Raw genomic sequence first — 14,637 nt, 5'->3', positions numbered from 1 at the left:
TCAAGCAGTCACCGTGGTTTTAATTTTGAAAGATGTCGCGATGTCGGTATGATGTTTTTAACAGTGAAACTCGGACCGATATCATGAATGTGTAGGACTTACGATAAACATTGTACATATACAAGTTTGTGACAAGAACTATGATATTTCTGTAAGTACTATAGTTGTGTGTTGGATTATTTGAATATTTAGATCCGTGGCTATTCGTGTAAAAAAAGTTTTCGCGACATCACAAACAGTTTGTCTAACCAACCATTTAGTTTCCTAGTATGAGGATATCGAGTAAAGTCGATTACTTTGCGTGATGTAAATATCCTTCGTACTTTTGTAAGAGTTGTGAGGATGATCATTCGTATCCTATATAAAGTAACCAGTGTTGGGATGACTCGAGTCATGACTTGACTCGAGTCAGACTCGAGTCACCTTTTTCGTATGACTTGACTTGACTCGAGTCACTTTGCTAAAATGACTTGACTTGACTTGACTCGGCGTATCAAAAATGGGGATTGACTCGTGACTCGGAGCTAAATTCACGAGTCAATTTCAAGTCATCAAGTAATCGGTGTCGATGAAAATCAATGAATCTTGCATATGTTCGGATTGTTTGCGAAACGCTGGTGTAATCCGTGAGAGCGACCAACCATTCAATGGTCGTGTTTTACTTAGCCTCCATTGTTTTCTCACAATTAAATTGCCACGAACGAAGTGATCGAAGCTTACAGCTTACCTTACGTTGTCGTAAAGTAGTAGTAAAGTAATTTATTAGAAGAATATATCTTTCTGTTCTCTGTTCTTACCTTGGCTAAACCTTTTCGTTTTATTAAAATTGAATTCGGATATAGTTTATATACTTCTCAACCATTGGCGCAGGCTCGAATCGTATCATATCAATATGGCATTGGTTAATGCATTGCATCTTACCAATTCGTTTCTCTATTCTCTATATTTTGTCTGGTAACTATAAACTAGCAGTGTTGGGATCAAGTCACTACCTTCGAGTCACGAGTCATTTCGAGTCATTGCACATTTTGACTCGAGTCAAGTCAAGTCAATGGATTTTTGAAGGTGACTCGAGTCAAGTCAAGTCACTCGATTTTCGGAGGTGACTCGAGTCAAGTCAAGTCAAGTCAAGTCACGAGTCAAGTCAAAATTCAAGTCAAGTTGCCTTTTCGAAGTATGAGGCATGATTACGTCATTGCATTTTGCTAGCTGTCTGAAATAGCAAATGAGTGGTCATTGATTCTGAACCGATGAACGAATATAGAGTTGAATATACACCCAGAAGGCGCTGTATCGCTCAAATATACGTATTGAACTGTTAAACTACGTAGGTATAATTGCATAGCCTCAGTTTACAGTTACCATCGAAAATAGAGAATAGAAAATAGATAAACGAATTGATAAGATGTAATAATTACCCATTTACATATTGATATGATACAATTCGAGCCTGCGCCAATGGTTGAGGAGTATATAATCTATATTAGAATTCAATTTCAATAAAACAAGAAGTTTGGTCAAGGTGAGATCAGAGAACAGAAATAGAAATTTTGCTATTAAATTACTTTACTACTAGTTTCCCACAACTTAAGCTGTAAGCTTCGATCACTTAGCTTGAGGTCAATTTGTGAGAGAGAGAGAGAGAGAGAGTTCTTTTATTCGTCAACCATGAAATATAGTAAAGGCAATGTCCACAAACATTCACGTCCAATAGTATACATTTTTTAAATTTTTTCCTCACTATAATTTGCACGGTATAGACTGGGAGACCCGATATGACCGAAGTCTTCTAGGCCGGAGTCACCCAAGCATATTGGCAGTATTAATTATAATATGGATCAATTTTTTCTCTCAGTCAAGTAGCACCGCAAAGAGTAACGAAATAAACAAAAGTAAATAAAAGACAGCAACACTAGTGAAGGACGGTTACCATAGTTAACAGTGTGATCAGAAAATAACAATTTGACCCATGTACACAGTGGTAATACAATTGAATAGTATATTCATATTAAAATGAACCCGAATATTTTCGGCTGACACTCGTCAGGGGTAATCGTCAGCAACTAGTAGAGAATTCGAAAGAACAGCGTATATCAACAATCGTAACACAAAATATGACGTCACCAGCACGAAATGTCGAATACGAGAGCGTTCAGTGTACTACTACAGTGGTAATATTATTGTAGCATATTAAATGAACCAAAACAACAAACAACATTACTGTGGTCATGAGATATGTTCTTCTTAGTACTTGGATAATATAAATTTGCAATAGCGAGCTTTAAATGTATGATAAGGAAGAGTACGGTACAAAGTTGGTACATTGTTCCAAAATTTCACACCTATATAAGATAGGGAATTTCTTGACAGTCTTGATGAATTCAATTTAACAAATAGGGACTGATTCTGTGAGAATCTTGTGTTATAATGGTGAATTGAATTGGGGCATTGAAAAAAGTTGTTGAAATATTCAGGTAATGTTCTTTCATTATATTGTTTCATGATTTTTACAATTTCAAATTCATACAAATCCGAGACCTTGAGAATGCCCAATTTTCTAAATTCAGGACTGACCCTGCTACGTGCAGGTATATTAGATATAATCCTAATGGCTTTGTTTTGTAATACCTGGAGCTTGTTGATATGCTTCTTGTAAGAGCAGCCCCACACTGTTATTCCATATGTAAGATGGCAGTGGACGAGCGCATGATAAACAGGTAGGAGAAGTGATATTGGAACCAGCTTCTTCAGGCGATAGAGTGCACCAATGCCACGAGATATTTTGCTTGCTATGTAGTTCATGTGATGGTCCCATACTAGATTATCATCGATAATAATACCTAGATACTTGACAGATTGACTGGTTTTAATCAAAGAGTCCTTTAGTTTGAATTCTGCGATCGCATTGTTGAGAGATCCTTTAGAGTCAAATACTAGAATTTTGGTTTTGAGGGGATTGATATGTAATTTATTCGAAGACACCCAATTGCTAACGGAGGCTAGTTCAGAGTTAGTATTGTCAATGGCAGATGCATAGTCAAATCCAGATGTGACAATACTAGTATCATCTGCAAAGAGTGTGATATTTCCTGGGGAGGAGTAGACAATATCATTTATAAATATGATGAATAATAGTGGCCCCAACACAGAGCCTTGTGGAACACCTGTAGTTACTGGTAGTTCCAATGACTTGATTGAATTGATTTCAACAAATTGGGATCGATTTCTCAGGTAGGAACTGAAAAGTTTTTTTGCAATTCCACGAACACCGTAATACTCAAGTTTTTTTATTAAGATAGTATGATCAACGGTGTCAAAAGCCTTTTTCAGGTCGAGAAATACTCCACATCCAGTTTGCTTCGCACATAGTATATCATATAGTTTCGAGGTCATATGAATAACAGCTTGAGAGGTAGTATGATTCTGTCGAAATCCGAATTGGCATTGATTTAACAATTTTTTGTGGCATAAGAAATCATTTAGTCTTTGAAATAATAGTTTTTCAAAGATAATTGCAAAGGGCGACAGGATAGATATTGGCCGGTAGTTTGAGATAATGTCTCTGTCACCATTTTTGAATATGGGAATGACTCTAGCTATTTTGAGATAGTTTGGGAAGATTCCTAGATTTAATGAGTGGTTATAGAGAGTTACCAAACTATCACTAAGTTGAGTGCCAATTAATTTAACAATATAATTTGGTAGCATATCATAACCTTGAGACTTTTTGTTTTCTAGTGATGCAAGAACAGTTATGACCTCAGCACTTGTGATAGGTTTCATGAAGATGGAAGATTCTGGTGAAAGGCCATAAGTTCGCTGTGATGGAGCAGTTTGGTTGGCTAGTTTGCAACCAATTGATGAAAAGAAATGGTTGAACGCTTCACATATTTCACGTTGATCAGTTTTGGTTAGACCAGTTTCCGAATCTATGATTTTGTTTGGTATGCAAGTATTTGTGCCACGATTTATTATTTCACCAATCATTTTCCAGGCGATTTTTGGGTTATTTCTATGTTGTGCAAATTGCTTTTCGTAATAAAGTTCCTTGGCTTTTATTTTGACTTTGGAAAGTAGATTTGCATAGGACTTGTAATGAGAGTGGTTGCAAGCAGAAAAATTGAGTAATAAATACTTATGCAGCTTATTTCTATTACGGATAGATGTCAAGATGCCCTTGGACAGCCATGGCTTTGCAGAGAGTCTGCGTTCGCGTTTTGATTGAATTCGCAATGGGGCATGTTTATCTACAACATCACATATATCGTGCATAAATTTATCAAAAACTAAATCATAGTTTTTTTCATCAATTTCTGTTCGGTACAGATTGGCAGATATTTCCTCGATATCATCCGTAAAACTGTCGTAGTCCATACTACCAAAATCCCTACGCTTGTAGCGGCTATTGATAAATCGGGTTGTGGTTTCCAAGAGACAAAATATAGGGTAATGATCAGTCAGGTCTGAATTAATTATAGAAGGCGTTAAACGAAGATCGACGATGTTAGTATACATATGATCCAATAAAGTAGACGATGTTCTGGTCACTCTAGTAGGTTTAGTTATCATGGGAATACAGGCATAGTTGGTAATCATATCTAAGTAATCATGTACAGTAGGGGATGATCGAAGAAGGTCTATGTTCATGTCACCCATCAATAAGAATTGTTTCCCGTCGTTTGTTAATTGGTCAAGACTAGATGAGAGATTATCTATGAAGTTCTTCAAGTTGCCTTTTGGGTGTCGATAGATCACACCGCAGACTATGTTTTTTGAATCACTGTTGGATCCTTCAAACTCAATCCAGAGTTGTTCAATATTGCATTCTTGAAGAGCATATTCACTCAACAGTTTGTAAGAAACATTATTATTGATATAAAATCCCACTCCACCAGCATTGGATTCAGTGGGACTGTGAATAAATGTATAGCCATCTATAGTTATATTGTCTATTGGGTCATTCTTTAGTTTGGTCTCAGATATACCAAGAATTGAAATAGGATAGTCAAGGGAGCAAAGAAAACTGTGTAATTCGTCAAAATTCTTCTGTATTGATCTAATATTTACATGGCCCAGGAGCATTGCATTTCGGCCAAAACTTCTGAATTTTAAATATGGTGGACCACGTTCAGTATCCTGGTATTTACAGTCCTGTACATTCAAAAAATCAATCTTATTAGTTTTAAGGTTATGTGATTTTCTGGTGTCAGAAGTTAGATAGGGTCTGTTATCACAGGAAAATAAATTATGAAATTCTATATTACCGAGGTGTGAGAAAGGAAACACTTTTTCCAAATTATACTGCTGGTTAAGCATTATAATAGAGACAGAAGTTCTGATAGCCATATAACAGGAATTTAACTCATCTTTACTAAATCTTGTTCATTCTCGATGACAAGTATGTTGGCGTCGGAATTTTTTCTTGCAAGAATTTTGCCATTTCTTGTCCAGAGAAAGGAATATCCTGATTTCTTTTTTTGGTCTTTTGCCTTGAAAAGCAGATTCAGTGCTTTTGGTGTGAGATTTTCCACAACGAAAACTTTCGATACATCTGGTATGTTTATGGAGTTATGAGCAGCTTTGAGGTTCGAGCGAGAAGACATGATGTGGTTCCTAGTTTTGCGGGAGATAAATTTAGCAATAATGGGACCAGTTTCTTTATTTTTAGCTTTTCGTCTTCTGAATGAGTAATCAATGTCATTTTCCGAAATATCAATGTTCATGAGAGAAAGTAATTCTTTGATGAGGCTATCAGTGCTTTCATTTTCCTGTTCTGGAATGTTGTGAAATTCTAGAATTTCCATGCGAGAGAGTCTGTCAAATTCCTCCAGTTTTCCTTCCAATTGTGTAGAATATTCTTTGTACGAATTGATTAATGCAGTGTTCTCTCGTATGTTTTCAGCATTTGCTTTCGCCATCTTCTGGACCTGAGTAATCTCGTTCATTAATTCATCAAATTTTTCGCTTTGAAATTGCTGTGCATGTTTTACTGTCTGGATATCATTGTTCAGTTCTTTGATTGATACATTTATCGCATCAAGAGAATGTTGCAATTTGGAGGTATCATACGATCTTGATTTAAGAAGTTCCTGTAGACATATATTGATGATTGATGGCAGGTCATCTTTTATCCTGGCAAGTAGTTCATCTTCGAATCTTGGAAGCAACTTGCGAATGGCATCAGCTTCACTTTGTTCAGATTTCTTGGGAGGTATCTTGGGTGGCATGTTGCAGCTATAACTTATGATGTATATGCTACTTTTATATATAAATCTTAATACAACCAAATACTCCAATGAACAATGAAGGCTCAGTAAAACACACGATCATTGAATGATGGTCGCTCTCACAGGTTACTCCAGCGTTTCGCGAACAATCCGAACATATGGAAGATACAGTGATTTTTATCGACACCGATTACTTGATGACTTGAAATTGACTCGTGGATTTTGCTCCGAGTCACGAGTCAATCCACATTTCTGATACGCCGAGTCAAGTCAAGTCAAGTCATTTTAGCAAAGTGACTCGAGTCAAGTCAAGTCATACGAAAAAGGTGACTCGAGTCTGACTCGAGTCAAGTCATGACTCGAGTCATCCCAACACTGTAAACTAGGTCTATACTATTACTTACGTAGTTAACCAGTTCTGTGAGCAATAAAGCGCCTTCTTTCCTGTATATTTAACTCTATATTCGTTCATAGGTTCAGAATCAATGACCACCCAATCTGTATTCCAGACAGCTAGCAAAATGCAATGACTTAATCATGTCTCATACTTCAAAAAGGCAACTTGACTTGAATTGTGACTTGACTCGTGACTTGACTTGACTTGACTCGACTTGACTCGAGTCATCTCCAAAAATCGAGTGACTTGACTTGACTCGAGTCACTTTGGAAAATCGATTGACTTGATTTGACTCGAGTCAAAATGTGCAATGACTCGAAATGACTCGTGACTCGAAGGTAGTGACTTGATCCCAACACTGAAAGTAACTAGTTGATACTACTAAATATTGAATGACCGCTAACACACTGAGTTCATAACCCAAGATAGTGAAAATTGTTTACTGTTAGACTAACATAATTCGTACCCAGCAAATGATAGACACCAAAGGTTCGATGGAGTTTAAATCTAGATTGTATTAAGCGAAGTGATGAGTACCTCTAGTAATAAAATCGAAACGGCCAAAACAAATTTTCTGTGTCTTGGTTGTTGTAAGTAACTATTTGGTATGATATTGGTCGAGTGTGTGACCATAGTGTCCTGTATGGAGTCGACACAAGCAAATCGCACGGTTCAATGAAATTGTATCACGTCACAGTTGCCATTTGGCTACAGGCAATTTGACGGTGATTTTTGACCGGCTTGCCGAGCATTAAATTTGATGAATCGGGTATCAATCGAAAGCTGACTCTGCACTGATTACGAAAATATAAATTTTATTCCGCTCGCGGCCCTGGAACCCCCACAATCAGCCCCCAATTATTCATTGTCGAGTAGATTGGCAGTGTGACGCAACAATGCTGTCTGGCGAAACGAGAGACTAGCTCAAGAGCAAGGATGCGGCCGAGCGGCGAGAGTGGGATCAGCTGACGTCGCGGCAATAGCGATGTGCAAACGCGCCACAGAGAAACGCTGCGCTGTGATACTTTTTCTATGCGTTTCGGTACGAGCGAGCACACACCAGCCTTTCCTTGACTTGTAAGGGTAGAACTGGGTCCACAGAATGTATTAGGGCCCTACCAATTTTCACGCAATATCCTTCAGCTGATAAAGATATGTAGGCTACGTCTAAGTAGTCTACATTGGATATGTCAGATTATTATGATATCGATTGCCTGAGCCCGCTTGTTGCGTAGGGCTCCAGAGACACGTCGCGCTGTTGATGGCGGGTGTCGATACTTTCTATAGTCGCTTTTATGGTTAAGTGTGAGCAAGGAGCATTGAGCATGAGCATACATTACAAGCTTTTATTTGATCCGTATGGGTAGGACTTGGTCCGCGAATGCAGCAGGTAAAATGTTGATTGTTGAATAAAGTTTAACAGCAGGAGTGTCGAATTAAACTGGTATCGCTGTCCGGATTCAATCCGTTACTAGAAAGCTTGCGGGCCATACCTGCCAAATGATTCCAAAATGTTACCACCAAATTCATACCTTTGTTTTTCACCGGAATATATCTGATATCACTATAAACATTGACGTTGGAATTTGGTTTAGCATTTTTCAATCACCAAATAGTTTTTTTGAATGCCGGGGACCTTTTGCGTCAAAAGTAATACAGTGGTATCACAGATATTTGAAATATATTCATTCTGTAGCCTGTATATATATTCCTAATGTAACTTACGTAAAACGGATTTGCAGTATTTTTTTCGCATCTGTGAATAACTGAATGTCCATTGTCCATTCGGCCCAACAGAGTTTGCACTTTCTCGCCTTCTCGGAGTTTGGCGAGGTCACCGACGTGGTGCTTATGGGGACTAGAGTGAAAACTCAACACTGTAGTTGTATTACTACAATATGATATATTTACATTATCTAAATTTGCTGTATTGAGTGAATCTTATTACTTGAAAGTATATTTTTCTTACTAGAAATATCTCTAACAGCTGAAGGATTGCGCGAAAATTGGTAGGGACCAAATACATTCCGTGGACCCAGTTCTACCATTACAAGTCAAGGAAAGGCTGGTGTGTGCTCGCTTTTAGCGAAGCGCATAGAAAAAGTATCAACAGCGCCACGCATCTCTGGAGCCCTACGCAACAAGCGGGCTAAGGCAATCGATATGATAATAATCTGACATATCCAATGTAGACTACTTAGACGTAGCCTGCATATCTCTATCAGCTGAAGGATATTGGGCGAAAATTGGTAGGGCCCTAATACATTCCGTGGACCCAGTTCTACCCTTACAAGTCAAGGCAAGGCTGGTGTGTGCTCGCTTGTACCGAAACGCATAGAAAATGTATCAACAGCGCAGCGTTTCTCTGTGGTGCGGTTGCACATTGCTATTGCCGCGACGTCAGCTGATCCCACTCTCGCCGCTCGGTCGCATCCTTGCTCTTGAGCTAGTCTCTCGTTTCGCCAGACATCATTGTTGCGTCACACTGTCAATCTACTCGACAATGAATAATTTGGGGCAGATTGTTGGGGTTCCAGGGCCATGAGTGGAATAAAATTTATATTTTCGCAAGCAGTACAGAGTCAGCTTTCGCTTGATACCCGATTCATCAAATTTAATGCTCGGCAAGTCGGTCAAAAATCACCGTCAAATTGCCTGTAGCCAAATGGAAACTGTGACGTGATACAATTTCATTGAACCGTGCGATTTGCTTGTGTCGACACCATATAGGACACTATGGTGTGACAATTCGTATCTGTCTTGGTTGAATGTTTAACCGTATCGAAATGAATCCAGATCACATGAAGTATACATTGTTCACAATAGAATCGATGAGAATGTTAACCACGTAGAGTGTGTTTGTTTGAAAGTCATTTCCGATACGGTTACTTCGGTCGGTATTAATTCCATGTCACACAAAAAACATGAAACCCTTGTACAGTTTCGTTTTACGCGAATATCGAGTGAAGTTGATTATTTTTTGTGTGAGGAAAATATCTTGTATTGATGTTGCACACTGATTTCATTACCCGAGTGAGTGAAAATTGTTTTCGGCTGGACAGATATGATTTGTATTTAGAAAATACGACCCACACCGATTAAGCGACGCTGTTTAATATCCAATGAGTGAGTGAAATTTCATAGGGGTTTGATTTAGTTAGTTAATTGCCGGCTATTCAATCACATACAAGTATATGGTATTTTAGTGACTGATTATTGACGACATTTACTTTGACGAAAGACAATGGGAAAATTTCCAATTTCTCTGGTCGTGTGCGTTGCACAAATAGTTCTATTATGCAATCAGTGAACATCATACAAATTGACAACGACTTTCAGTAGTTTGGTTAGATAATGACAATTATTCTGGACGTTCAAATCGATATCGCTACTATGAACAGCAATCCAAACACATTTTTGTATAATTTCAGTGTGGCACATTCTGTGATTTTATTATTACTCAAAGTGTAATAGGTTTATGTCAAGTCGTATATGCACCGATTAGTAAATACTTTGTCTTACAGAATAGTAACGACCTTTACAGTTGAATAAAAATTATCGGTCATATGAATACAACCAGGATGAATTAATTCAAGATTGCGAGTTGTAGTGATATAATCAAGTAAGAGAAAACTATATTTTTAACACCGGTTAATGTTGTGAATAATTCTTTCGAGTATGGTAAGATGTTAAAATGTCTCTTTGACAAACGGAAAGCCGGATCGCGAATAGAGTTGTAACGTTTCATTACTTGTTTCAAATAAATGTGCGTATAATATCGAAATGGCGCTTGGAAAGATGGTAGTCATGTTTGTCAATCCTATTTCAATTCACACTACGCCAAGTCAAAATATTTCGTTTCGGATTACCTCAATTTACCTATAGAACATCTCGCGAATGGATTCCGACACCGTGCTATAACTGGATCACTATGTCTGATGCATTATCCTGTCAGCGACGTAGGGTTTTAAAATTATTCCACACACTGTAAAAAATCTGGTAGATTTACTGGGAAATCTCTGTAAATTTTACAACGAATTACCGGTTGCAGCCAATAACTGAACGTAGCTTGTAATTTTACATTTTGATATGTAATATTACCGTAATTTAGCTGTGAAGTCAAGTTACCGGAATTTCTTCGCAAAATTTCTGACAGTTACTCGTTACTGCAGTTTACCAGGCTATTGGCAAATTGATTAGCTTCAAAATCGCTGCAGCCAATGTATATGGGGCACTGAATGTTACTGATATATCATTCTCGTGGCGATTTGACCTGATTCAACCTCGTTTGCGAAACTGGGGTCTGTCATACGGAAATTGGTGGCCCTATAGTACCAATTTCAGTATAGTAAATAGTAGGGTACAAGAAACAACTGGCAATCGTAGCTAATGTGGTTTTACACCATGGCCACTATATTATATTATAAGGGTATGGCTATACGGCCGGTCTCGCTGGTCACATTCGTTGTCACTGATCGAACTGATAAGTTAGAAAATCAGTTTAGGATGTATAATATTGTTTGGGAAACTAAAAATATCAGCACCGCATGCGCAGTTGATCATTTGTTAATGGTGGACAAGGCGACCTTTATGGGTTACATTAGGTTACCGTTACGCGTTACTGGGTTTCTGAGATTCGTTGTGAACAACCAACGCACAACTGTGACATCACAAGCAGCGTCTGGTTAAGTAAGTACAGTAAGAAGTGAACAACACTTGGAATAAATATCAATTTATACGAGATTAGATGAAAAAGAAAGGGACTATATGTAATAATAAATGTTTCTGTATGGAAACACGACCTAGATCAAACATTATAACGTGGCCAGTAAATATTATTGGTGGCATATGTGAGCGGATGAATATATCACTTATTTCGAAATCGCCTGAGTATCGTCTGGCGAGTGGCCGTTATTGAGATTTGAGCAAAGGTTGGAGCGAAGCTTGTGCCTTGTGCTTGAAGAAAGTGGACACGATCGTTGAAGATTGCTAGGAATGCTGAATGGGGTACGCATCGTAAAAGGTACAGTACTACATAGCATTTGTTACTGTGAATATCTACGACTGTGCGCACCACCGGGATGACTTTGATTTCATGATTGAAATATTTCATTCGCCGCATTTTCTGTTCTATTTTGGGATATTAGTCGACTTATATAGTGACCTGTGCCACCACATACTCCGCCGCGGAGGAGTTGAAACTGTTGGTTTCTTACTGTCATTTTCGGGCCATACCATAGAGATGTTTTCATTCACTGCTGGATTTATTTGGCACACACGCCACCTCAAATGAGGAACCTTTTGCTTCAATACATTAGATAAAGTATGTCTTGAATCTCTGCTATATCATGTAAAATGCTGAGCCGTCATCACACAATGCACCAGTACCGGTACTTCGAAACATGTTATATTTTTGTTAGCCCATTTGTCTTAGTCTTTTTAATGTCATGTCTAGGTTAGCAACTTTGCTTAATATAGCGACTTATGCATGAATTCTTTTCAGTGGAACTGCTTGTTACACAGAAGGAATGAGGACGAGAAAAAGAAACAACTGGAAGTTTGGCCGGTGGTGGAATTAATTCCCCTTTTTTTGAGACCACTCGTGTTACTGCATGTCTCCCAAAGAAGAATTAGACCTCCAGCAGCAATACTTTTCCATCGATAACCATTTCATCGTGAATCATGAATGAATATACAGTTTTCACCAATGTCGTTTTGGGAGTGTGAAGAAACTTTTCCGATATTTTAGCATCGCGTTGCTTTGCGATAGGTATGGATGTACGCGAATTTACAAGCTGGTATGTAGTCCTGATTTACGCGGACAGCGTGTAGGTAGGTAGGCGGTAAAATTAGTCTCGGTCGTAAATGTACAGGAGAACATGTAGATTGGATATACCGCGGGAGACTGTAACATTACAGTCTAGTGCAGTGGTTCCCAACCTTTTTGACCTCGCGGCACACTTTGAAAATGGAAAAGAGTTCGCGGCACACTAGCACGGTGGTTCTGTACTCTTTTGGCTTACGGCAAAAGAAAACTACCAGAATGCGTATTGCAGCGACCACAGTCTTAAATAGGTGGTCACTGGTCACAGACGAAGTACTTTTGCCCTTTCGGTGTACTCAAGTAGGCTTTTCACTGCTTCAAAGAAGAAATTAAGTTATCTCTACGGACATTTCACAAATACGTCTACGAATGGTAAAATTTGACATGGGGATCGTTTTCAATTCTTCTTTTTTTACAATTTTATCGCAGGCAGGAATAAGGACTTTCTCTCAATCCGTGTGAGGTTTTGAATTATCAACCATTACCTCTGTTGTCACATAACTTGCCTGCTGAGATCTCGTTCAAACTTCAGGAGGAGGTTAATTTCATAAGATTTGCTTGACAACAAAGTCTGCCCACTACCCCGTTGTCGATGTAATTAACCCTCGCATGGAAGAGTCCAATCGCGATCGTCACTAACAAATACAGACGCGTATAGAGGTGTCTGTACTTGGAAGCCAAACGCGTTTCCATGTAGATCGTGTAATAGCTTCTGTGAGGATAGCAATACCTCAGTCAAGAGTCTTACTGGCAGCCAGCTGCTGTTCAATTGCAGTTCCAACAAACCGGGATGATAAACCTCAGGACCGGTGAAATTTTTTAACTGAAATAATTTGATCAACATTACTTCTCAATTCTCAAATTTGTCGCCTGCAACATTACATTGAGCCCTGAGCCTACATTTTACCTGCAATGCTGGCACGCTACCTAACAATCGCAATGTGAATGGCTATGTCGGCAATTCTAATTTGTAAACGTGAACCTCACTTCCGAATGAGTATACATTTCTCGGTGGTGGGGATGCCTTCCTAGGTGTTGAAGGTTTATATTGGCTCCTACTCGTCCTCGGATCTGCAAAAGCAGCTTACAAAAAGTGGACCGTGCTATAAGTTGGCATCTCAGGAATCAAAATATGTTATATCGGCATGGTATAAAATCATCATCGATAACGAAGACATGGCAAGAATACGACTACAAATAGAAACAGAAAAGGTCATCATCTACCTACGTCACGTCCCTGTTCTGCCTCCGGTACTGATGGGGTGACAAGTAAAAGGTCACCTTCGGCCACACCTCAACATCACGGTCCGATAGCCCGAGTCTAGTTATCTATCTATCACCGTCCTAAATGCTACTATATGTGGGCAAGCTAGCGTATCACACCCATTGACGGTGGAGGCCCCAGTTTCATTCATGGCAGTACAGTAGCAAGTTACGAAGCGTTGCAGATTTATGAGATTCTCCTACCCTACACGTTGCTGTGCTAAGAGCGTCTTTACAATAAAAAGCCAGAAAAAGACACAATCCATGACCTGATGCTGGGAATGCCTGATTGAGATAACGTTACTATGGCCGTCGCGACATCCTTGTATCTGTTCACTGCATCGGATTGTACACCGCGTGTCTTGATATAGTAAATTTAATAGAAACTCCAACAATGACACACTCAAAATTTGGATTTTTGTTATACTTTGACCCAGTTTAGCGCATTTGCTCGCGGCACACCTGAGCAGTCCAATTGGCACACTAGTGTGCCGCGGCACACCGGTTGGGAACCACTGGTCTAGTGTGTAAAGTCAGATTACCAGACGAATGTAAGTTAAATTTACGTTGACTAACGGTAATGTTATATTACCATGAAACGTCTGGCTACCGTGCTTCCAAACATTTCGCGGTAAATCGAGGTTTTTATTTTTTACAGTGCACCTTTTGGAATAAGCGTCAACTTCGCCAAGGATTAGCGTTCGATCAGAAATAAGTGAGAATTTGTCGGTATTCGCGGCCTATACCCGAAAGTACGAATCACCGCCGCACCCATAAGAATAACGATATATTAATGTCACAATCACCGTAAACGTTGGGATTAACTCGAATCGGTCATATATAATAATTTTGAATATACACATTACCTAACCACGTGACTATTTACTTGATATTCAACACCATGCCGCCGCAGCCTATACCGACAA

The 14,637-nt window shown here is 38.9% G+C and overlaps 1 protein-coding gene and 1 long non-coding RNA gene across 2 annotated transcripts; one reads left to right on the top strand and one right to left on the bottom strand.

Moving 5' to 3' along the window:
• The first annotated feature begins 2,174 nt into the window (after nt 1-2,174).
• On the top strand, nt 2,175-4,058 carry LOC145438225 (uncharacterized). Its single transcript, XR_013914887.1, has 2 exons — nt 2,175-2,717; nt 3,739-4,058. It is a non-coding gene; the product is annotated as an uncharacterized LOC145438225 (long non-coding RNA).
• A 1,299-nt stretch (nt 4,059-5,357) lies between these two features.
• Nucleotides 5,358-6,227, bottom strand: LOC145437998 (uncharacterized). The gene has a single exon (XM_080315364.1). It carries the CDS (start codon nt 6,225-6,227, stop codon nt 5,358-5,360), a length of 870 nt encoding a protein of 289 aa, XP_080171490.1.
• Nucleotides 6,228-14,637: the final 8,410 nt, after the last annotated feature.

Source organism: Botryllus schlosseri, chromosome 4, assembly GCF_051294905.1.
Source record: "Botryllus schlosseri isolate E-star chromosome 4, Bs_hap1, whole genome shotgun sequence".
Lineage (NCBI taxonomy): Eukaryota > Metazoa > Chordata > Ascidiacea > Stolidobranchia > Styelidae > Botryllus > Botryllus schlosseri.
This window is presented reverse-complemented; position numbering and strand designations above follow the sequence as displayed.

Excerpts from the sequence above, each read along its gene's own strand:
- LOC145437998 (XM_080315364.1), bottom strand. The coding sequence starts at position 6,227 with ATGCCACCCAAGATACCTCCCAAGAAATCTGAACAAAGTGAAGCTGAT.